The 25,887-nt window shown below is 42.5% G+C and overlaps 1 protein-coding gene across 2 annotated transcripts in view; it reads right to left on the minus strand.

Moving 5' to 3' along the window:
• The window catches only part of b4galt2 (UDP-Gal:betaGlcNAc beta 1,4- galactosyltransferase, polypeptide 2), a 172,979-nt gene that overhangs the window by 20,177 nt on the left and 126,915 nt on the right, over positions 1-25,887 (minus strand). For both annotated transcript variants that reach the window (XM_070973854.1, XM_070973855.1), the window contains exons 5-6: positions 16,942-17,129; positions 12,017-12,139 (exon numbers count right to left, since the gene is read on the minus strand). In XM_070973854.1, the coding sequence (XP_070829955.1) occupies positions 12,017-12,139; positions 16,942-17,129 (311 nt within the window). The remainder of the gene's footprint in view (positions 1-12,016; positions 12,140-16,941; positions 17,130-25,887) is intronic.

Consider the following 25,887-nt stretch of genomic DNA (forward strand, 5'->3'; position numbering starts at 1 on the left):
ATTTATCTGAGCTCATGTATTTTGTCCTGTTATTAGATAATTAACACAATTACCTGTGACATTTTCACATCCGTTGAGTAAATGTTAATCTTTTTCTAATTAATCCGAAAGCGGCAAAGGAATTCTCCAAATGTCACATTCTCAGTGTCGTCTGGTCAGACCGCAGGCTGTTCGCCCTGTGAGGCAGCTGGATTTGAAGATCACACAGGATCAAGCTTCAAGAAAGCACGCTCGGTCGGACCAATCAGCTTCCGAGGAGGAACCAGTGGCAGCAACGCGTGGGCGCGGCTTAGGCGTGACAACGGCTCGACCGTTCGTTCACGTGACCTTTTCCAAACAGTTTCCATGGACGGCCGCAGGTGGTTCCGTCTGACAAACCATCTGCTGCAACAGGTTAACAGATTAAGAGACAGACATTTCAAGACCTCTGCGCACGACATGTGTGGTAGCTCAGTGGAGAAACTCCTGCCGCTCTTTGCCAAACGTTTTGCAGTGCTGCTGCACTAATGCTGGTTTGCTGCTGAGCTTTAGACTGAAGCAAGAGGTCACTCCAGCATACAGTGAGCCTGTAGACTGAGATGCCCCTTTCATACCCAGCCATGATACTATCACCCGTTACCAATGAGTCTTTAGTTGCTCCTGTCCAAACTTGTCTGAAACGTGCCGCTGCATCGAATTCAGAATATGTCAAAAAGGACATCACTTTCTGTTTAATTTATGCTAACACAGCGTCCCAACTTCTTCTGAATCAGAGCAGTACGTGAGTGATTAACAGGAAGCAGCGCGGCATGTAAAGCTCGTGTTAGTGTATTTAATTTAGTCTCACTGATATCAGCCTCACTGTTTACCATTCACTCTCCTAACACCGTGTCACAGGTCTTACACTGAACAGCTAATGCAAACAGCAGCTGCTTCACCTCAGAAACATTCAACAGGTGAACCACGAGGTGGCTTTTATTGAAGTTTTCTTTTATTTGTCACAACTGAAATCTAAAAACTTTATACATGGCAGTTTTATTCTGACTGAGCTGTTGCTCGGGGCACTCGTGGAATAAAAAGCTCCACATAAATGCAGCTACAGTTGGACTCCTTGAGTGAATCCATTAAAGATTATTTAACTAACAGAGGCACCTTGTCTATTTGAAAAGCTCCGAAGTTGGTGAAGTTGAGTGGACTGTCCAGCTTTTCTCTCTCCTCAGAAAAATATCTGCTTGCTAATGCGATCTACCATGAAAAAGTTGTAGCCCGAGGCAGAGGAGGACTGTGTGTGTGTGCATTAAAGAACATTATTATATCAGTTTGGACAATGGTCTTCACACACACACACACACACACACACACACACACACACACACACACACACACACACACACACACACACACACACACACACACACACACACACACACACACACACACACACACACACACTCACAGACCATGGACCTATTTGATTGGATTAATCAGGAATTTCTCCAGCTCTCCTCTTCTATTCCCACCAGTGGAGTTAATTGCATTAGAGCAATGGAGTGGAGGAGAACTGGGAGCTAAGTGTGATGTCCTGCCTCACTTCCCCTCTGCCTGCAGAAATGAGATGGCAGAGGAAGAGGAGTAGGGGGAGTGGGTGGTGATGATGGCGGAGTGAGGAGGGCTGGGAGATGCACAGCAGAGAGAAAGTAATAGGAAAGTAAAAGAGTGTGGGTGCGAACGAGAAACGATTTTCATCCCAGCAGGAGCTCATCTGGGTGCTGCTGCATGAGGGAAACTTTCCAATGGCCTTTTGTCTTCATACACAAACTGAAAGACGTCAAAATGTTTAATGACACTGTTTGCCAATGAAATGAGTGAAACTAAACAATCCTCTGCCCTTTTCAGAGGCACGAGCCGGGATGTAAGACCAACTATGACCTCCGAAACAATAAAGAAAAATCAATGTAACAACAGAAAAGTACGGATCCCTGAAGGGCAAAGTGTCAAAAAGAAAAGCCTGTTTTTAGCAAAGGTAAAGTTTAGGTGAAGGTGGACAATTTAAATATATAATTTGTTCAATTTTTCTGTTCAATTTTACATTTTAAAGCCAGTTTAAACATGTGGGGATGATGATTTAATACACCGTGATCACCTTTAAAAAGCACATCAAAACTCACCTGTTTGGAGGTGCCATTGTTGAATTTTCCTTCATCTGTATGGACATTGTTTTTACTCTGCTTCAGCCAGTATTTATGGTATTTTTTAAATTGCTCTTTGTGATGCCTATTCTTGAAAGGCGTTATTTAAATAAATAAACGTACTTTATTTAAATCTGAAGGACTCAAATCTGTTCCTGCTGCTGCTCGTGGGTCCTTGTCCTTTTGCATGATTTATGTTTACTAATTTGTTTTTTCCCTTCCTTAAAAAGCCTAAATCCTTCAAATAATCCCAGTGCATCACTTTAATTCCTCTTCCTGACATTGTAAGATGTGTGCCAGGATACAAAGCCTCTCCAGTTTTCGCCAAATAAAAGGTGAGAAAGATGAGTTTTGGTCAGTTTCTGCTCCGCTGCTTCCTTGCATGTGGATTTCCCGCACCAGCAGCTGCTGACTGTGGCCATTCTGCTGGACCATACCTTCCTCTCAATGCTTCATTTCTCTCACCCTCCCTCCCTCCTGCTCTTCCTCCCCCCTCCAATCCACTCCCTGCACTTGCTTCTTATTTTCTCTCTGAGCATGTTCCTCTTTTCCCGTCATTCCTCGCCCTGTTTCTATTTGTGCATCCCTCGTTTTTGTGGCGCCTGATCGCCAAAGTACCGCATTACTGTAATCACATTACATTTGCCTATAACGCAGTAATGTAATGTGCTGCAGTGAAATTGACTTCTCTGCTTTCATTGAGGAGGAAACAGCTTCCTTCAACTCTGACACTGAGACACTCAGAGATGGTGACCCTGAACAATAAATATTAATAATAAAACAAAGTTCAACACCGCCATCCGTCCAGTGCGGCTGTGGAGAGGCTCTTCAGCTTGTCTGGCGGTGAGGAAGAACAGTTTGTCTGATGTTTTGAGAGACTCCTCCTCATGTAACTGCACCTTAAATATGCCGGATCGGTCTTCAGTAAAGCCGTGGTTTGGGCGGTGTTAGAGTTACACACACTGAGTTACAGACAACCAACATGCCCTCCAGTAACCTTAAGCTACACACACATAGCCACACAGGCAATATGACCTTTAGTAACCTCAGAAAACACAAGAACAAAACTTAACATATCTCGCGTCAGGTAACACATAATTTACATATTGGGGGGGGGTCTAGCTATCTTCTCTTTCAGGGCGCTGTCTCCTGTGGATTGGATGGGTCGTGTGCCAAGAGGCTGAGACCAGCCTGTGGACCAAGGAGGGAGCACTAAAGTCTAAACCACGATGAAACCACCTGTTTTGACCAATCAGACAGCTGCACATTTCTTTTTAAAACTCTGTAAGTCAGGCATTCTCATTCTGGCGGGTGGTTGCAGCTAACTGCATGCAGACTGCAAATTCCCAAAAGACTGAGATCCATGTACATGTTCTCTGTTTTATCAGTGTGTTAATAAATACCTTTAACTGAAGACAGAATATCTCCTGACCTCTTTCTGCAAAAATGACCACCATCACAACGGCACAACAATGCAGCGAATGCTCCATTTAAACTTCCATCCATCTGTTACGACTAGCGTCGTGTTTTGGGATTTGTCTCTTTGCTCCCTGCTCTCTGTGTGTCCTTTTTGTTTTTAATGCTAATTAGCCTGTGCCATTGCCCGGCGGTGATTGGAGGAGCGTACCTGTCCTCGTTCCTGATTGGTCGCGCCAGGGTCTCACCGGATATATAAAGAGCCAAGATGGCGGTCGTTGGCAGGGCAGCAGGCAGAGGACCTCATCTCCCTCATCTCCCAACAGACCCATCCATTTTCTATGCCGCTTATCCCTTTCGGGGTCGCGGGGGGGCCGGAGCCTATCTCGGCTGTCAACTGGACCCTGGACCCTGGACCCTGGACCCTGGACCCTGGACCGGTCGCCAGCCGATTGCAGGGCACATACACACAACCATTTACACTCACACTCACACATAGGGGCAATCTAGAGTCACCAATCAACCTAATGAGCATGTTTTTGGTCTGTGGGAGGAAGCCGGAGTGCCTGGAGAGAACCCACGCATGCACGGGAAGAACATGCAAACTTCACACAGAAAGGCCCGACCCGGGAATCGAACCTGCGACCTTCTTGCTGTGAGGCACGCGCACTACCTGCTCCTAACTTGATTCTTTCAAGTCTGTCAGCGTCTATCGCTGTTAGGAAGGCCAGTCTCTTATAACATTTCATCTGCTGATATGTTATTTTGAGGCAATTAACATTTGTGCTGGGCAACGTTCAGAAGGTCAAGCTGTTTTTATATTGTTTCACATATTGATGTGGTTTATCTCGAGGTGCTTATAACTGCTGGTGCTGCCTTGATTCTCCTGAGCATGCAGCTGAGCCTCCACATTGTCCTGTGAAGTGCTCTTTGGCCTGATTTAATAAAGTACTGTAGTAGTGCTTTATTAAAGAGCATAAAAGAGGGAGTGTGTGTATGTCCTCAATAGGACAGGGATTTGTGCTTATAGTGGGCATATGTTAGGTTTAATGTCATATTGTTAACTGTCAATTATTTTATTATTTAAATACGCATCTCAGTACTGTAATGAGTAAGTTCTTATCCCTCAGTAACACATGAATAATGGACTCTGACACTACACTGGTTATAAGAAAGATTGATAAAGTGGAAGCATGTTGGCTAGATGAGCAAACTCTTAAAATCAATTCTGTAACAGCAACAGGCAGTCAGCGGTGATGTCTGAGCACCCCAGTGATTTGATCTGGTTTTACATTTCTTTGGTCCTCGTCAAGGTGCTGCGTATGGAATAAACTGAAGCTGGTGAATAGACTTTTCTAGTAAAAGGAGCGTGACAGTAATCTAGTCCGCTGGTGACAAAGGCATGCGCGAGCTTTCAGAATCTGACCGAGGCACAGAGCAGTGCATTTTTTACATATTCCTGAGAGGACGGAGGGTTATTTTTTGATGCTGCTGATGCGTGAATAAAAATTCAGGTCAGCATCAATAATAACTGCTTGGCTTTTGACTTGGTCAGTGGTCTTGTGGACTGGGAGTCCGAACAGGCAAAGACCTGCTGCCTCTGAGCCTTTACCCCCCAACACTGTCATTCGATAGCGGCGGTGAAGCAGCGATCAGCACCACCTTCATGCTTCAACAGCCTTTAAATATCATGTCTGATGGCAAGATCGAGCAGAAAATAACATTTGTTTTCTGTAAGAACCTCCTTCTTTAAGCTCTGCGGAGACTGACACAGGACGCTCATTAAATATGACCTGATCAATGATGAACACCAGCCAGTCGGCCTCACACTCATCTCTGCTCCCGCTGTTTGCTGCTGCTGCCTCCTCCCTTACATCGATTCCACTCCGATGTCAGGGAGGCGCTCTCTGCGGTGTCATGTTGACTTCTGTTCTGTGACCGTCGCATTGAAAGTAGCTCATCATAACATCATAGGGGAAATGCACCTGCTTGTTCTATGTTGACTCAGGGGGGGTGGGGGGTGGGGGGTGGGGTGGGCTTGTCTGCTCTGCTTCCAGGCCCTGTGGATGCTTCCTTTTATTTGTCCGCGAAGCACATTAGAAAGAAGAGGCTTTAATGGCAGCTGAATTACAGCTTGCTGACCGGCTTTGGCAAACCAAGCAGTTCTGGTGCTTGAAAGTGACTGAAGTTGCTGATATGTGGATGGGAAACGCTGAATCTCTATAAAATCACCTGTTGAGTAAGTCAGAAGGGTCCACGCAACCTTTATGCACCCTTTGACATGAGAAGAGGTTTGATTTTGCCCTTTAGGGAGAAGACATGATAGAGGAGCCACACGTGGTCCCGGTTATGATCGTGTTCTGTGGTTATGTGCAGGTTTGTTATCAAGCTGTCAAAATGCTGCATTGTTTGCTTCCTGGGGCAACAACTAAATAAATAAACTCAATATAAGTTAAACAGAGCAGCCTGGAAAAAGAAAACATTTCTGCTTTCATGCTTTTGAATCTCACGCATTCAATGGAAGAATGCAACGGAGAGCATTCCTGAGGTATGAGACATTTTTTCCTTTTTGTCATGGACTACAAGGTGAAAAAAGGACAGAACAGTTTTTGGACTCTTACACAGATGATCCACATAGTTGTGTGAAGAAAGAAAAGAAAAGAGTCCGCAAGCGGTGGCTTACAGTACTGTGGGGTCAAAAGGGTTTGCCTGTCAGGTCGTCTGTTTCTGAAAGTAAGGAAAGTTTGTTACCAAGGCCATAATCACCAACACCAGGGCTGTTTACACGGCTGATACTGATGATTTTTCTGTTCTCTCTTTATCCCATCCCTGGTTTCAGGGTAGGTTTTTATATAGACGTTTTCAAACCCTTCACGGTCGTAAATGAAATGAAAAGAGAACAAAAGACAGAAAAAAGGAGATGAAACAAAGACGAACGAGAAAATAAGTCTGAACATGGTTAAAACGCCCTCTTGTGTTTGCCGACCTGACCCGAGGCTGGAGACTTCCACGACCCGGAAGCGTGATTGAACTTATCAAAGACTTGGCATTCTCCGTGTGTTAAGCCCAAAAATATCTCGACTCGTACGCCGCTGTGAAGACTTCACAGAAACGAGTGCAGCTGTGGCTGCATGTGTGCGCGATGCTGGCTCAGGCTCTGTTGAAAGCCACCGCTGAGAGGTTTAGAGGGAGAAAGGGGAAAGGGCAAGGAGGAAAGAGAGGGAGCACTGAAAAACGAGAGTGTGTGAGTGTGTGAGTGTGTGTGTGTGTGTGTGGTCAGGCTGGTCTGCCATGGAAACCCTGGGGACGGGTACAGTCTTTGCCCAAGGCTACGGATGCTTGTTCAGGGAGGGTGAGAGGATGGTGAGGAAGCAAACCTCTCCTCTATCTCTCCTGTAACATCCACCAACTTTTTTAGATGGGGTTGGGCATGGGCAAGTGGCACTGGCAGTTGTGTAAGTGGCATGTGTCCTCTTCGCCACGGGCTCGGGCCACACTGAGCGGCAGGGACAGCTCGTCCCCCTGGGCTGGCATTACACGAGCAGGACCCATTTCAAGCAGTGGCCGTGCCGTGGTCTGTGGCATCAAAACCAGCATACAAAAGGAAACCGCCGGAGGGGAGCAAGAGGGGGAGAGTTAACGGGGCAGAAGCGAGGAAAAATAGAGTGAGGGAGGAGTGCTGAAGAAGAGAGTAAAAGAGCAATTTAGTCATGTAGTTGATGCTTATTGTGCCAGCTTTCAAAGAACGAGCAGATGGAGGTTCGGCGTCGTGTTCAAGGACACTTCGTCTGGACGCCAGCCTGATGGACGCGCTGGCTGTTTACACGGTTCAAAACGGTGAACTTTCCTACCTTTTAAAGACAGAGGAAAAAAAACAAGGGGCAGATTTCACAGGCTCTGATCTGTACCTCTGTTCTTTCATCTCTCCGTCCTGCGTCCTCGTCCTCCAGTCGTTTCACTGAGCACTGAGAGACTGAGCCGACTGGGCTGTTAGTTCACTCAGCTGGAGACTCCTTCCTCCCCTCTGCACGCTACCACAGCCTTCATTGTTAGAGCGATTTCTACAGCAGATCTCATAAGAATGACACTTTGAATTTCAAAAGGAAAGTAATAACAAGCTTTCCTTTATTGATATCTGAAGGGAAAATGTGCTTCTAAAGGGTCAGGCAGAGGGCGGGATTACAACTCTACCTGTATGGTCTGCACAGTGTCGTATTGAGCTAAATGCTAACATCAGCATGCTAACAATGAAAATCTAGTGTTCAACAGGTTCACCATGTTAGTTTAATGTGTTAGCATGCTAACATTTGATAATTAGCTCTAAAGACAAATTAAGGCATTGCAGATTTGGTCAGAAAACACTACATGAAATGTCAGATGATTCCGAGAGGTATTAAAATTCATCCTCTGGGCACCTGAATATCTGCATCAGTGTTCAAGGCAGTCAATCCAAGAGCTGCTGAGTTATTTCAGTCTGGACCTGAAAGTCCACAAAAATTCAATTACAAGATTTTACAAGAGAAAAGTGAGTAGGAGACTATTTTTCTTGCTTCAATAGCTTCAGCTACATCCACACACTGTGTTTTACCAACAGCTTGTCCAAGTGTATTTTCAAGGGCATTTCCCTTTTGATTGCTCTGTGAAAGGCTCAAAAACAAGCCAGGCCTGAAGAGCGAAGGTGGGTGGTGGGAGGGGGTGTGAGCCTTAGAGAGAAAAAGCAAGACAAAACCTTCATGCTTAGCTTTTCTCGCTTGTTTCTGCCAGTGATTTTTCTCATCAATTCATTACAAGATTGACTTTGGCATTTTTACAGCTTCAGTTTGTAATAAGCACGGGCAGAAAAACCAGATGAAAAGAGGACTGACTAAAATCTCACTTCTAGTTCATACAGAGTGACATTTATGGTCAGCTCCATTGTACTTCACTCTTGCATTAACAGCTGTCAAACCTCCAAAAATGATGCTTTAAACCAACCTTTCTCTGTTATTTACAAAAAACAACTTCAGCCAGCAGAAACTTGAACCATCTACAGGGTCGCTTAAAGGTGTGTTAAGCAATTTTTGACCACTAGGGGTCAACTACACAAAAAAGATAGACTTTAACAACACAAACATCCCATTTGGAGTTAGGCCACCTGATGAACATACGACCTGGTATTTCAGCTCTGGTTTTGTACACCTGGCTGATCTTGTGGGCAGTTTTATGTTGAGGGTTTTGTTGGGATTTACCGTTTACAACAAAAACCGTGAATGTTTGACCATGAAATACTCATAGCCTGCAGGCTTGTGCCTCGCTCCGGCAGAAGACGGCACTTACAGTCGGCTTAGATTCACAATCTAACAGCGGATTTCAACAGTGACCCAGATTCATGTCGAAAAAAGTATCAAGATGTCCAAAGAAACTTCTCAAACTACTCCTGCAGCACAGCCCGCTTCCCCTCGCCACTGTCCATCTGTATTCTCAATATGCTGCAAGCACACATCGCAGTCAGCGGCTCACCTTCGTTGCACCCGAGCATGTTTGCTGATGTTGGTTGCAAAAACTTTTTTTTTGGGTGTACTCACTTTTCTCTCAACTTGCAGCATCGACTGTTCTAGTTTTACTTCGGTTGGCGATTTTCTGCCTTTGATCTTGTTGCATTAGGGTTTAAAGTAAACTTATGCTGTTGTTGGGGATAACAAGTGGTTGCGTAGTTAGAGTTTGCTGCTGCTGTTCTTTTTACTCAAAAGGCAAGACGGTTTAATTGCATCATGGTCTTTTGAGGCTACTGACGTGTGAGTATCCCTGAATGGCCGAAAGGAAGCCCATGTGACTTATATCTTAGAAATGAAAAGTCAAATTCACGTGAAATAAAACGAGCCTTTGCTCAGTATAATACAGCTACAGTCTGACTTGCCACTGTTAGTTACCTGTAGAGTCTGCATGCTGAGATCATGACCTTTTGTAAAGTTACACTATATCTTAACATGAAACTGATAAAATTTCAGAAATAAAGCAGGAAGCAAACATGTTGGATCTCACCAGGGAACTTATTCGTATATGAGTCCATGATAGTGTGCACTCATGATGATGATGATGATGATGATAATGATAATGATGATGATGTCAATACATCTTTGGAAGTACAGTTCCCATGGAGCTTTGGGGGATGTAAACAGTGGGTAAAGTGCTGTCACAGATTCAGTCTTTGTTTACATTTTGCCAAGTCGGCACCATTAAAGTATGCCGATTTAGCCATTCGAAGCTCCTGTTTGCTTTGTGCTCATAGATGGACAGACAACCATCACCAGATTACTCTGACACCGAAGAAAACTTTAAAACGTGGCGATACTCAGTTAAGTTCTGAAGTTATGAGCGGAATTAAGGGCATTTTATACACGACAAACATCTGACATAGTATCATTGAAAAGTCTGTCACACTGAACTTAAAATATGTGTACAATAGTTTCCAGTGAAGAGCTGACAGAAGATGGAGACAGGGCGATGGTCCTGGATGGACTCAGTCCAGAGACATACTGCACAAGAGCGACTACACAGATTGAATCTTAAACCTCAATGCCACCAGGAAGCCCCACTGATATCATTAAAGTACCTGTGCCTCCACAATCTTGGGAAATGAAGGGAAATTCAATTAGCCATTCTGCTGTAGCCGCCACATGTGGCCAGAGAGTCCACTGTTCAGCAAAATTACATTAGAGAGTCTCGCTTTCAGTACAAAATGCTGCAAAGGAAGGAAAAGCTACAAACTTTTGCTCCTTGATTCAGCTGTGCTGGAAATATCTCAAGAGGACGTCATTTTGTTTGCATTTCACACCTCGTTCAAATTAATTTTCAATTTGTTTGCATCTGCTGTGAAAGGTTTCTCCTTTGGGATTTACCCTTTCTATGTCAGGATGACATTTTCAAAGCAGACTCTTGAACATATGTATAGTCACTATGCATTGAGTTAAGTCTGAATTACAGAAGTCAACATCTGAACGGTTTATTCTTTATTTTTCTCTATGATTTTAATGATATTCCTGTCACTTCACATTGCATAGCAGCTGAAACAGCTCAGTTCGACGGGCGGAAATATCTCGAGGGAAATCTACTGCAGCGATCATCCAATAAAAAAGTTCGAGTTTTAACTTTATCTGTCATCCGTAGGCTCATAATTGCACACACACAGAAACAGGGACGCACGCACAACAAGGCCATCCGGTAAAGCTCACACAGATCTCTTTTATCACATCTTGCCAGACGCTGAGAAACAACTGTAATCTCCTGAATACTGTGTTGACTGACACAGTCCGTTCTCAAAAACACCAATTTTCAAATGCTCTATTTTCAGTTTTCTTATAATGCTATTACACTGAAAGGAGAAGGATAAGCTTCACAGTGTGAGAGTGACAGCGGGACACACACAGAGAAAGAAAAGCAGACAGAAAAACAAAGAGCAGAGATACAATAAAGATGGAGGTCGCATTTTGTCAGCGAAGCACCGTCCCGCTGTGCGAGTGTGTATAGCTGTGTGTATGTGTTTATAATTGATGTACTGGAGCCCAGTTATTTGAATGCAAATGTATCTGCCGATGTGACTAAAATAAAATTTCGCTTGAAACTAATTCGACGCGGCAACTTGACAATTTGTTCACTTGTGAAAATCTTAACGCCGCCTCAAATGTTCATTGCAGGAATATGAAGCGGAGACTTGCAGTCTGCTGATGTGACTGACGGGCAGCACGCGTAACAGAGCGCCTCGGGGGGATATATGGAAAACATCAGCGGTGATTAAGGCGCGACGCAAAGGCAGTTTGATTGTTTCTACACTAAACCAGTTGTTTAGTAGTCGGATCATCAGTTCAGCAGGCTATTAAACAATTTTCAGCAGAACATAAGTTAAACTAATCACCCTGTAAGTGGTTCTTTCCGTCTTCCTGTCAGATATGCTTCCTCTGAATCTGATCAGCTCACAGTGATATTATTATAAAACTTGAGCGAGTCATTAGAAGCTGAGCGAAGTGCTTCAAAAAGTTGATTTAGTTGCTACTATTTCTCTGAACAATTACAATAAATCAGCCACTCCATGGAGAACTTCAGCACCTCTTTCAGTTGAGAGACTCGAATCCACCACGTTTCACCGCCTCAGTCTCCAGTACAGGCTGGAATCACGGACATATTTGTGAATGTGTGGGACTGTGTGTATCTGTGCATGTGTTGCTGTTGGTGGTCTGACAAGGATTTTATTCCAAACAGACTACTGAACATAACCCTGACAGCTGCTACACTGCTGTTTTTTCCTGTAGGCTGTAGCAAAATTCTAATCTTCACGAGCAATTTAGTCTCGTTTGGGCTTTAAAACGTCACTGAAAACAAATTAAAACGAGGTCACATTTTATTGGTGAAGTAATCATCCAATCAGAACCAGCAGCTCGTCATCCTCCCACCGTTACCTGTTGTAGATGTCGTCGTCCTCCCCTCCCCAGCCCCAGTACTCGTTGGGGAAGCCGTTGATCTTCAGAAACTGTTTTTTACTGAGGCCTGAAACTCCTCCGAAGTAGCCTGCGTAGGGCAGCCTGCAAGAGAGGAGAGAGGAAGAGGTGAGGGAGGGAAGGGGGGAGGGAGGGAGGGAAGGGGGGAGGGAGGAGAAAGCATCACAATAAATTAGAATTCCCCAAGCAACCAAAAGCCTTCATGCAGCTGGAAGAGTGGCAGCATCAACTCACTGCTCTGCTGCATGTTCGCTCCTGTCTCCAAGGATTGCATTTCACAGAAAACTTGCTATATTTATTTATGGCACAAAGTGATATTAGTTTATTTCTGTAAGAAAAAAAAGAAACAGAAACGGAAAGAATGGGAAGATGTTCGTTTTCTTTATGTGCAAACAGAGCTGAAGCTTTCAACGAATGAAGCTTAGTTACTTTAGTTACGTTTAGTTCTGTCCCTTTAAGTCTGTGCCAACGGTGTCCAGCTCATGACATGACATCAAATAAACACGGCATCCCACTCAGATTATAGCTCATAAGAGTAATGACTTTGCTTTAGTTTCAAATGCACGCTGTGATGCATTTGGAGGATTTCTGGTTTTCACGCATGGCTTGCAGAAATGGCAGAATTTACATTTGAATAAGATCTTAAAGTGTTTTAGGCAATCAGATCTTTTCTTAATGTGTCCTGTTTTAGATGCTTTCAAGTGGATAATCTATAGGTGGCTTTTTATAGTAAGTGGATAATCCATATCCATATATAATCCATTCAAGACACATGAATCCACCAGGTATAAAGAGGGGACATATTACAGTGTTACGCGTCCTGTAAGCCTCTGGTGCTATAAACATTGGCTGCTTGTTAAGACAAGTTACCTTGTTAAGCTCGAAAGCTAGAAAGTGTTTAATGACTGCGTGCAGCTCTGACCCCTATGATGGAAATGTCAGACAGCACCAAATTTAACTTCATAAGTGCCCCAACATGAATCCTGTGACCCTAGAATGATGAATTAAAAATCACATGAAAGAGAAAGTAGAGCTGAGAGGAGAATAAATGAGGAAGACGGCAGAAAAGAGAAGATGGGAACATGAAGGGAAAAAAGAAAAGAAGAAAGAAAAGCAAAAAAAAAATGAATATAAGGGACAATAAATGATGGAGGAGGGTCTGTGTACTGCTCATGAAGGTACCAGCCATGTACGCTGTGTGTGTGTGTGTGTGTGTGTGTGTGTGTGTGTGTGTTTGTGTGTGTGCGTGTGTGTGTGTGCGTGTGTTTCCTTAAAAGTGGTGAAACTAGTGGAGTGGGACAGACGTCAGCTGCGAGTGTCATGACAGCCGCCTGGAGTCTAACCGGAGGGTGATGCATGTGTGTTTCCATGTGCTGTGTGTGTGTGTGTGTGTCTGTGTGTGTGTGTGTGTGTGTACATGTGCGTACATTCTGTACAGTATGTGCTGTCAAACTTATGACAGCTCCCTGTTGAAAGATGACAAGCAGAAACTAATGAGACCGTATGTTTCTGCACAAGTTCTCCCAGTAACAACGTGGTGAGGAGTGTGTGTGTGTGTGTGTGTGTGTGTGTGTGTGTGTGTGTGTGTGTGACAGAGACAGAGTATGTGTGCTTGCCCTTAAAATGGACACATGCTAGGAGAGCAGAAGAAGAAGAGGAGTGAAATGGGGAGACAGGCTGTAAACTGTGTGCATGTTTTTCTTGAGAACTGAGTTTAAATTCTTTCATTAAGCTTCGCTCGAAGGAGAATGAATGAAAACTCTTATATGACATCTTCAGCAGCTGTGACTATAAATCTCATATCGGTTTGATGGTTTCCTAAAATCTGATATTCATTATTAAATACCAGCTCTCAAACTCTACAGAGATACAATAAAGGCATGACAGAAACATTGCAATAATGTTATGATGTCAATTTCAGGACCAAAAAAACGTCTTTTCCTGGTTTTATTCTCCATAATAATCCTTGCCTTTTATGTAATTTGCGCCATCCTCCTTCAGTTTAAATATTTCCTCTCTTTGCGAGTGACAAACACAGGTCGAAGGTCACTTCAGCTGCTCTGGTTTACTTGTTAACAGTCAGCAGTAACGGGGCAGCTATACAAACACCTGGGGCAGGTGATTAAGAGGCATTAGGGGACATTAAGGGGACAATTTCAAGTCACTTCACTCTGCAGGTAAAATTCAATTGTAAAAGAAGTATCTCAGGCAGTACTGGACACATGATGGAGTTCATCATTGTGCTCTTGCATTCAAAACGACACTGATGAGCTGCAGAGAGGACACTGCCTTCAGTCTCAGTTCAAACTTTATATCTAACTGTTGCAGCTATCCATACAAACTGCTGTGATTTCCCAAATAAGGACACTGTATAACCCAAAAAAGTTGGAACGCTGTGTAAAACACATAAAACAGAATAGCTGATCAGCTGATCAGCTCTAATGAAACAAAACCCATACAGTTGAGAATAAGCACACACAGTTCTCGACATTAAATCTGCAGTGGGGAGCTTTTGTCTCCCCCTTCTGGCTGTGAGAATAATTTATTAACTGTTGCCTACTCCATCTCTGTGGTTGCTCGTCTCCCCTGGCAAACCAATCACTGCTTCTTATATAAAATATATCTATATCTATATAAAACACATCACCACCTGTGAGCCAGCACAGGAAAGTGGCCATAGTCACCAGGTTTAGAAACTCTGGTAAACTGTGAAGTACAGAGAGATTTACCTGCCGGTGGTAGGTTTAAATAGCATTATGTGAACTCATCTGCCAGTGACTTGAATGTAATGGACATTTATTTATACGTAAAGTCCCACATTGCAGCTTTAAACTCATAAAAATGCAGATAACCTTACTTCATAACAGTTATTTAATGTCAAATTGTGAAGTTTTTAGGGTCTAAATCTGTGAAATTCCTATTGGGAAGAAACATTTAAAGCCACTCCTTAAAATCCGTCATAGAAGTTGAAAGTTTTTCCAACCCATTTTCCCATTTTCCCATTTTCTCATTTTCTCTCCTCTTCTACTGGTGCGTTGTCACCCTTTGCTAATTGAATTATTTCCCATATTGTCTTTAATTTTCTTAAAACTGACAGGACACGTTGACCCATAAGTCACTGAAAACCGTGCCAGCAGTAGGTCACAACCTAGCATAATTGTGCTCTCCATTAATGTGCAAATGTGCACTCACACTGTGCCTTCCCAGGGGACAAGTACTCAAACATCCACAAAATCCTGCACAATAGAATGGTAATATAATTCAATAAACTGCATAAGATCCTTTGAGAGACTATAATTTGTGGAATGTTTTGGAAAGAGCCGTGTTGTGAAATGGACTTCAAGGTGACCCTTTCTGCTCAGAGAGCTGTTAGGTGTTGTGAGGTGCTAAGGTAATGGAAAAGCACTTAATGTGACCTGACTTTCACTGGCAATGTTTTCACCGTTTATCAAAAAACTTCCATGCCTTTACATTTGAGAGCAGCGAAGGTTGAATGACTCAGCTAAAATACAAAATGTTCTGCCTCAATCAAATCTCATTTCATTAGCTGTTTGTGTCTTTCTTGGTGATGGTTGCCCTTTAATCTGGAAGCTTCCTACGAGCTAAACCTGTGAGGACTGAATAATAAAAGTTGGTAAGCTGACTCACATCAGTTTGACCTTGGGAACCAATTTCCTACAATGATCTGATTTTTACATTTTATAACTACAATCAATTCTGTGACCTTGCCCTCACTCAACAGGCTTTACTTTTACTTTTCCTCCATTTTCTATGAGCCAAGAAAACCAAAAGAACTGAAAGTCTTTACTGATTCACTGCTAATAAGAAATGTTAGGTACAACGCTGCCTACCACCTGCTACAGTATTTGTTGCCAGATAGCATTAGCTTATTGAGCACTATATCAGGGGCCTGCCGGAGGGTTTTCAGTAGGATAACTCTTGTGGACCGACAGCTCTTGAATGGGTAGGTCACATTCACTGGCCACGTTCAAGCCATTAATCAATGCTTCCAGTGCTTTTAGATAATTAAGGGCAAGGTGTGGTGTCATTACGCAAAAAGACAACTAAAGCAGGACCCAAATACTGAATGCAGGCTGTAAACTTTGCAGCATGACGCTGGTTATTAGAGAGTTTTTCCTGCTCTGACTGTGATTATGCAGATGGAAGTGGGTTTTTATCTATTTCCAGTGTCACATTTTGTTTATTTATCTGTCTCCGTGAAATCCTTTGAAACTTCTTGGTGAGATGACTGCTGATCCCATCGCACATGAAGCCAACATGAGTGACATCTGCTGCTGAATACACAAAAGCAAGTCGAGTGCATATTTCTGACTCTACAATATACGCATATTTCTTTCTACTCTACTATTATTTTTCATTTTCAATTAATCTTGTTATTATTTTCCGGATTCATCGATTCACTGTTTGGTCTACACAGTATCAGTAAACACTGGAAATGCTGAGCACAAGTTATAGATTTTATGTAGATGTCATCAATATGCTTGTTTTGTCTGACAGCAAACACCAACACACCAAAATCCAAAGATATACAGTTTCCCACCCCCTAAGCCAAAGAAAAGCAGTGAATTAAAGCAACTTTTGAACTCAAAGATGTTTGCCGTTTTTGTTTGAAAAAGTACCATAATTAGTGATTATAAAAATCATTGAGTATTTTTCTGTCAGTTGCTTCATTTAGCACCTCACTGATGGAAATATGGAAAACACACCTAAATAATGGATGTCTTGTACAGCTTGTTCATGCCCCAACAAAATTAGCTGCAGTCGACTGCTCAGCAACTTCCTCCATTTTCAAAATGTGTTTCTTGGCCAGCCATTTGTAAATTCAAATTCTACACATTTTTTATAAACACAAAATTAGACCTCACCTGAAGCCAAACTTGTCCATGGCGATGGCGAAGTGTCTCGGCTGGTCGTAGCAGTGGTAGAGGTTGCGGTCGTCCATTGGGATCAGGTCCACGTCGCTGAAGATGAAGCAGTCGTACTCTGCGTCCTTCAAAGCCTCCGTGTAGCCAACGTTCAGCAACTTGGCACGGTTGAAAGTGTCCTCACCCAACTGCAAGAAAACACACAAGGGAGATCATTATGTCATCATAACACCATGATCATTATGGAGACCAATGCACAGTTAAAGAGAGCACTGAAAAGGCACTAAAAGAGAAAAGGAGAATGAATAATGTCAAGACACATACATCATGGTAAACTCATTATTCTTCGATGCAGTAAAATGCAAATCAGAGTGGGTAAGAGTGGTGTAGAAGTCGGCTGCAATTATGAATTGGGCTTTCACATCCTTATAGATGTTAAAAACAATCACGCTGAACTGCTACAGGCACTGTTACCATAAGCAAAGGGAAAATGAGTCAGACCAAGCCAAATGAGGTCGGGCTCACATCAAAGGTGTTTTTTCTCGTCCAGTATGAATGTGTTTACTGACCCCAAGAAAAGATCAGTTGCCTGAAACAGTAAAACACATCTGCTTCTGAGCCTCTGTCTGGCTTCAATTTAACACTTTACAGGCGACTTCCAGTATTTTCAACCACTTTTGAATCTGTTTACCTCAGTTCAAGTAGTGTCATGTCATATATAAAAGGATAAAAAGGATAATACAGGAGATGAATAGGTAACATTAATTTGCAAGCTAGCTAACCAAAGAGGTTAGCTAGCTGCCAAGTGAGTAGATTCCCCTCCAGCTAACAAATATAGCTCAGGGAGTAATTTCTGTGTTTACTTGTGTTTGGCATTTTAAATTATTTATTAAAATTGGAATTATCTGGAAAGCTTTAGAAGATATGTTTGCCACAGTCGTGTTCCTAAAATCTCTATAACAAAAAGGGCAAGAGTCAAGTTAGCATGGCCTGTAGTCAGACTGGCCCCAATTAAAATAGGTCAAAAAAATAGTTTTATTTTGCCAAAGCCAGTGGTATTTTTCAACCATCTATCTGTTTTTTTTCTGTTGCAATAGAATCAGGTTTTATCTGAAAATAAGTAATAAATGTTTATTATGGCAGACTGCAGATGGCTGGTTAGCTAGCTAGCTAGCTAGCTAGCTAACCAACAAGTGGCTGGAGGGTACATCCCTATGTAGTTAGCAAAAATAGCTAGTTCAGGGGGTTAATTGTTAACTTAAATTAATTTTGTGTTAAAAGCATCACTTCAGCTTTAGTAACATCTTATGCTCTTACAACAACTCACAGTTTAGCTAGCTAGCTAATAACTGTCCATAAACACAAGTTAATGACATGTTTCCTCATCAACGTCACTCAATGATTAAACTGTTCAGGGATCAAATAACCAAGTAATTTCAGTGTGAATTAAATTATCACATTATTTTATGACATCTATTACAAGTCATCAAGTGATGACATAAATGGGTTGAGAATGGCCACAATTGTTGTTACAGACCCAGGTTGAAAAATAGAGTTTTCCTTTGAGAGAGCTAAACATGTTGTCACCAGCTAAAAAGACACTGCAGTTTTAGAGCGTCATTGAACATCATTATTTAGTGTCTGTAGTGCTGGTCTGTATTTATCTCTACATGCAGGATGAACTGGGTGTATTGACCCCATGGGAGGCGGCTGCTGCAGTGAAATACATCTGTTTTTCAGTCTCTGCATGGCTCAGGTTCAACACTTTGGCTAAGATAAATGCATTCTCGCCAAGCAGCACAGCGGTGTAAGATAGTCGAAGTTAATATATATGACAGTTATAAATTCAATAATGTGCAAGGTACTGTGAGTCTCTTTCTGCAGGGCCCTTGTGCAACAGCTTGGCTTGGTAACATCCAAGTCCTTGTCAGGCTGCAGGGGGGTCAGTGAGCAGGGAGTGAAGCTACTGTGCAACCTTGCACTCTTCCTTGCAGACACTTTTCTGACGCATGCTGACAGTTCATCGTCTTCGAACATTCCTTGAATTTATTCTACTTTTCATGACAAGTGCAGTGAAAAGCCCAGGAAGAGGATACAGAGATGTGCTGTCCAGTAGGGAGATAAAACTCAAACCCTTTGTACTGCCAGCACCTGATACAGGCATTAACAGACTGAGTCATCAAGATGACCCCCCCCCCCCCCCCCAGGAAACACTTTATTCACTTACTGTACAACTTCTCCATTTAATTTAGTACAAATGACCTCATGTCCCTGAGCAAGCACAAGTGCAATTTTTATATGCATTGTAGCATCAACTAAAGCCCTACTTGGGTGAGCGACTTCCTCTGCCCACACACATTAGAGCTAAAACAATTAGTCAATCAAGTATTTGATGATGAATCAAACACTTAAGTCACTTACCAAGCATGAAGTTAAAAAATATCCTCATTCCAGTTTCTCAAATGTGAGGATTGGTTTCTTTTTTTCCTGTCTTATGTGATAGTACACTGAATATTTGGGGGTTTGGACCAATGGACAAAACAAGAAAATACAGGAGCAACAATTGAAAAAGGAAATGTGTCCATCAGGACATTGAACAGCAAAACTAGACACCTATTTACAGAGTGTAAGTACAGACATGAAGGACTACACTATGGTGAGCGTCAAAGAAATCTTCTGTATTTACACTGCAGAATGAGCTTTTTGAGTTATCATGACTGTACTGCAGACTTTCATGCAAATCTGACGAGTGTCATACTGTTAAGTCCTTATGCAAAATCTCTAAAATGTGAAGGGCCCACATGACAAGATTACATTTGTTTATGTAAATGAGACTGGTCCCCGTGCGAAGCCTCATTCCTCATATCATAAAAAAGTGCTTCCCAGTTGGATGAATGCCTCAGAATCTCCAGTATGTAGCAGAACAATGAACCACTGTTACAGATTTGCTGCAGTCACGTATTCCTTGGCCATTAGGGAAATCCACCCACTTTTCACAGCACAGAAAATCTCTGAGATGATTAATGCATCTGCTGCCTGTCCTTACTTCTGTTCAAGATACACTTCTTTTCTTTCTTTTTCTATTTTTTTGAGGAACCCTTGCTTCCATACTGGTGCATTATCTGTTCGGACCAACCGTGAATCAAGTACAATGCGTAATCCCCCTGGTAAGCTCACTAATACCTGAGATTTGAGCACATAATCCCCTGTGCAGGTAACAAAAAAATCTATTGTTACAAATCCACCGGGGCTTCAAATATCAGCTAAAGTGGTCTTCTGTCTGTTTTTAACAACAGCCGGTTCAGTAGGTTGGAACATCATATCAGGTAAGGAGACCAAAATATGATCGACGTCAGCCCAGAAACTAGAGAAAGCAAGATCAGCAGCAGGTATTTCTGAAGAAAAACAGGAACTAAATCTTCAAAAATGGCTGTATTTAAAGTACCACAACAATTTAGTGACTCTTGGGACCTGGACCAAAACATGTCCTGCAGATAAACAAATGAATGTTGGTGAAAAATCACAACAATATAAATTCACTCACTCAATCAATCAGTAATCACTATATTAAACTGTAAATGACTTATTTTGAGTTATATCTCATATATTTCTGATTTTATGATATACTTTTGGTTTGCATAAAAAGTTATGCAAATTTTGGAAACCAGCTAAAACTTTGAGGACCACTTTTACAACTTCCTGTTTGTTTACAGTGAGCTAACAGCACTCTTGAACATATTTTTGACACATAAAGTGCTATTAATTAGAAATTTAAAATATAATTTGTAGATGCACTCTCTTTTCCAAACTAACATGAGCATTTAGTGAGTTTGGCACAACGTAAATCTTCTGAAGTCAGTAACTCTGATACAAAGGTTTGCTGTGAAAAATGAAAAGTTACACGATGCTGTTGTCATCCTTTGACTCCACTTGGTCAAAAAACACAAAACAAAACAAAAAAACAGTCTCGCCTCACAGATGAATTAATACCAACTGAGAGCGACTGGCCATAACATCATCAATAACATTAGCAACAAAATCAATTCTCAATTTTCCAGAACAAACAATAACATCAGACATGACCTCCAAAGAAAGATGACAAAAGCCGTTCCAGCAAATTCCCCCAAATGATGGACTCATCAGTCCTGAATCTTAGCACTGCAACCATAACAACAACAGTCCCCAAACCTTAATGAAGTGCTGATTGTCACCCATGATTGTGGCCTGAACAAGTCATTTTTGTGCCTAAACCGATCCAGACATGAGCTGTGGGGTGGCCACATCACAAAACTGGAAAACACAGAGAAGTGATGTCGTTGTGTTGATAGAGGCATCAGATCTGTGCCAGAGGGCATGGACGTGGAGGACCTCTTGTAATATCACCCAATAGTAAAATCTAATATCATACTGTATCACAACACGTATCTGGATATTGTTTTTCTGATGATAGCTTTTACATAGTTTCTATAATTCAGCCTATAAATGTTCGATTTTGCTGCCTTCCACACAAACGACCTCGTGTCTCTGCAAGAAGTTCAGAGAGTATCACCACAAACGTCTTTCCTAAAGCTTGGTCTGTGCTGCAAGTTATGATCAAAATAGTCATGGATTCCAATTATCTTGAGTATATAATATACTCCTTTGTTTGTGTGTTTGACAAACACAATGAGAAACGAAATGAAGGACAGGAACAAAGAGTCTGGGAGAGAAAGAGAATCTCTACTGTGCAGCTCGCTGCAGATGAGCCAATGTATCTTTACAAAAACCAAGGCCCCCTTTTTGTGCTCCTAACCTCATTAAGCATTACTGTGGTCATTGTATATTATTTCAGAAAGGCATCTGTGTGTAAACCTCCCAGCATCTCGGCTTTATGGCGCTCTACATCTTTCCTAATCACTTCCTGCCATGAGCGAGTTCACATCGCTTGCAGGATGTGAGGTAAACTGACACCCATTATATCGGACAGGCCATTTAAGTAGTGGGCCATACAGAGGCAATGGGATTGATAAATAGAGTGGTCTGCAGGACTGTACGAGTGTGGGTGGCTGCATGTAGTTTTGACGCCTTGATCGCATTTTCTGCTGAATGTTGTATTTAACTGTTTGAACTGAACATTGATGTGTACTCAGTTTGTAAGGTTTTGTCTCACAATATAAACTGGCAAGAAGCCACATGTAAGAGGATGGTGCAGTCTTCCTTTGTGTTCATCTTCATCTCCCACCGCTCCATTGTTGAGATTTTTCAATATTGGTTGTTACATTTTGTTGACGCAGTGTTTTCTGTGCACTCATTTTCTCCTGCTGCTGGCTGCATCTTGCTGTTTTTTTTCTTGCTTCAGGGCTCTTGTTTCAAAATCCGTCCCCATTTTTTCCTCACCCACAATGCACTGAAAGGAGCTGCTCAGCCACAATTTGCCTACAGAGGCCCACAGGGGACAGTAAAATCACTCACGTGTGAATATTTGACAAATCAACAAATTACATGTTGACAGGGTGAAATGCAGAGAGGGTCCTCCAATTCAGCAGAGGGCGATTTTTGGCTCCTCATTTGCAATTTCACAGGCATCTTTTAACTTTCAAGGACATTTCTGCTCCATTAATTTTTGATCAGGCTGTATATCAGTGTGCATATGCATGTGAAGATGTGGTCTCAGCCTTGTATAAATGAGTTTACTGACATGTGTGACAAGCGTGCATGTGTCACAAATATGGCTTGTTTGAATTACACCTCTGAAGCTTCAAACTCAGAAATTTGGTGGAAAAATGTGGACAACATCGTGAGACAGACGTTCAACCAGCTGCATGTTAAAACACCTCAACCCTCAATTTACCGTGTTGTTTAGTGTACTGCACAGACCTCGACTTTGCAGTCACATAATTAATTCTTAAGCAAACAGGTCTCCGTCACAATGACTGGTTTTGTTTTGCAAGCTGCCCCGCACTGCAGGAACACTCCTTAAATTAAATGTTGGCTGTGAGCATTTGAATTCAGACAATAGTCTCCAAACTAGAGGCTTTCATTAGTTCATTGTGTGGTAATTAGTATTTAAATAATAGAAATCATCATGAGCTTATATTTTACATTAAATCCAATTACACAAAAGCAGATGCTTTTATCTGAAGTGATTTATAGTGAGTTCATTCAACCTCCATACAAAAGGAAAACTAAACGTGATGAAAATGAGTGATTATTAACGGTCGCACAGTTGACCTGAATTCTAAAGGCGACATCGATATAATTACATTTCATGCCCAATAGTCCAATCTCCACTCTCCTTTTACCCCTGGTTTGGTCTCTACCACCTTCAGTGGGAAATATCTGGCTCTTAAGCTGCTAAATGCTCTACTTTCACCAGTTAGCCTCTAACTTTGTTCAGCTTTGTTGCCCCACAGCTAGAAGGTCCCAGGTTCGATTCCCGCCGTGGGCACCGGGGGCGTGTCCTCCACCATGCCTTCAGTGCCTGCTGCTCGAGGAAAGATAAGGGGCCTTTCTGTGTGGAGTTTGCATGTTCTCCCTGTGTTCACCTGGGGTATCCTCCATAAAATATACCCCCACTAAAAACATGCAAGATCACCACCTGACCAATGGTGATGAAAGGATGGGACCAGGATTGGACCAGGATGGGATAAATGTGGAGGACAAGTTTCACCAAGTGTGCATGAGCACGTAAAATTGTGTGACAAATAAAGGGGAGTGTCCCTCCAATTCTTCTTCTTCTGAGCAGGGGGTGCATATGTTTTGCTGGAATCTGCTGCCCGTTCCAGCTGAAAATGGGGCTGATGATAGCTTTGACAATAAACCTGAGTAACAGATAACTCTGAGTAACAGAAACTGCAACTTTAAGAAAAATAGAAATGTTTGATCGACTCTGAGAAGTACAAAACTCTTTTTCATGCTACTTTTAAGATAGCTGTGGGATCTTTGAGACTAAACAATTTGTTTTAGAAATCTTGGTAAGTGCAAATTCTCCTGTTCTGTTGGCAGATAATTCTGCTTATTTTAAGTAATATTTCCCTGGTGTTATTGATTTCTTTCTTGTTTCTGAGAGCTGGGTTTTTGCAGTGTAGTCATCTGACCCATTGTTAATAATAATATATTGATTAAAGCACCTTTGAAGAGACTTTTGCACCAGTGCAATGACTGACACCCAGTACATCGCGGGCAATTGATAACTGGGATTAAGTGCAGGCAGCAGCTAGGAAAAGAGACCTCTGACTGGAAAACCGCTGGTGTGATTCTCTGGCCGAGGAAAATACAGGTGGGGTAATTGAGTAGAGAGCACTCATCATCTGCCATCGAGGTGTCCAGTTGCTCCACTGCAGTGGCTCAATGACTGACAGCAGGAAACTGTGGCTGTAACCCCCCCGTTATGGTCGTTGGCAGCTCCCTGCAATGTGTTCAACAGTGTGTGTGAGGAAGAGCACGGCTGAAAGAAATGTGGGATTTGGAAATGAGATTCGAACCATCTGGAGCTGGTTATCAACTTCAGTGAAATCGATAATTAACCATCTCAACAAGCCTGAAGATAAAACCGACTACAAAAAAAAAAGCTGCCAACAGATTTTCAGAGCTCAACTGAAATATTCATGACATCGATATCTCAGCTGTCTTGGAGGCTCAAAGTGCTCTTGAAACTTTTTCAAAAGGCTTTCCTGAATGTGAGAAATCCCTCTGCACACACCTGTCCGATGTGATGGAAAGTGTAAGTCACTTTCGCAGCAAAGCAAAGATGTGTAAATTGTGGTTATAGCATCTGGCAAACATGTTGCTCCCTTACGCTCGGGCAAATAAGAGGCATAAATCTGGAACTCCTTCCACCAACCTCACTGCTATGTCAACGAAGGAAAGGTCTTACAAAATTAGAAAAAATTACACTTTTGCAAATTCACTGCCGATGAGAGTCTGAGGGGAAGTCGAGGGGAACTGGTCCTGCCATGTCCTCCAAGACGTTGCAAAAAGACTCTTCAGTTCAGAGTGACTGCTGTGGAGTCATTGAGAATCGTTCCTCAAGAGGCATCCAAAGGGCTTCTGGATGAGAGGCAAAACGTCTTCAAAGATCGAAAGCGAGTGCAGTTGCCCTTGACTTTGCACATCTGGACTTAATGTGCGGTGAGCCATTTCATACAAGAAATGAGAAATGCTCAGTAGGAACTAATGTGAACATCATGATCACAGAAATACTCCAGCCACAATATGGCGACACTGCCTGTATAAGCAAGCACAAACACTGTCCTGCATAACCTTGTCCCTGCAGGATGAGCTCCAGCTTCAGCTCCACCAGGGCTCCCTTGGACACAGCAGCTGAAAGAACAGTCTCAACTCAAGGTCCATTTAGCAGCCGTTCGGTAGCTTTCAACCATATCACATTATCTGATGGACATACACATCTACAGTATCTGGTCAAGCTCCATGTGCTCATAAGGAACATGTGATATGATCAAAAGGTCCAGAACAACTGCTGAAAGGACAAGATTGTTCTGTCCGCTACCTCAAATACATTTGTTAGCATTTCTTCACTGAAGTTTTTGCTCGGCCGACGCACGCGCTGATACCATCAGCCGAGCTTGAATTCAAACCCTTCGTATCCAAACTCAAATCTATAAAGTGGCAAATTATGGTGTCAAATTCAGAGGTGGGACTGTTAGATTAAAGGCCTTCAGAGGTACAATCCAGTTTAGTTTTTAAACTTTGCTCCCATCTTTCATCCTCGCCTCTTCTTCTGACTTCTCCTCAACTCCCAAGGCGTAAGGTAAATCTTCTGCCACCTCCCCTCCTCCCTGCATTCATGTCATCGCTTACATTTATTGTCTATGCGCTCCTCCTCGTGCTTCTTCCTCTTTCTGCGTCTGGCAGTGCGTCCCTGGTGTCTCTGCAGTAATCTGGTCAGTGTCAGTCTCTGTCCGTCTCTACATGCCCTCTGAAAACCAATTAACCCTATCAGCCATA

The sequence above is a fragment of the Chaetodon trifascialis genome, chromosome 11, assembly GCF_039877785.1.
Source record: "Chaetodon trifascialis isolate fChaTrf1 chromosome 11, fChaTrf1.hap1, whole genome shotgun sequence".
NCBI classification, from domain to species: Eukaryota; Metazoa; Chordata; class Actinopteri; order Chaetodontiformes; family Chaetodontidae; genus Chaetodon; species Chaetodon trifascialis.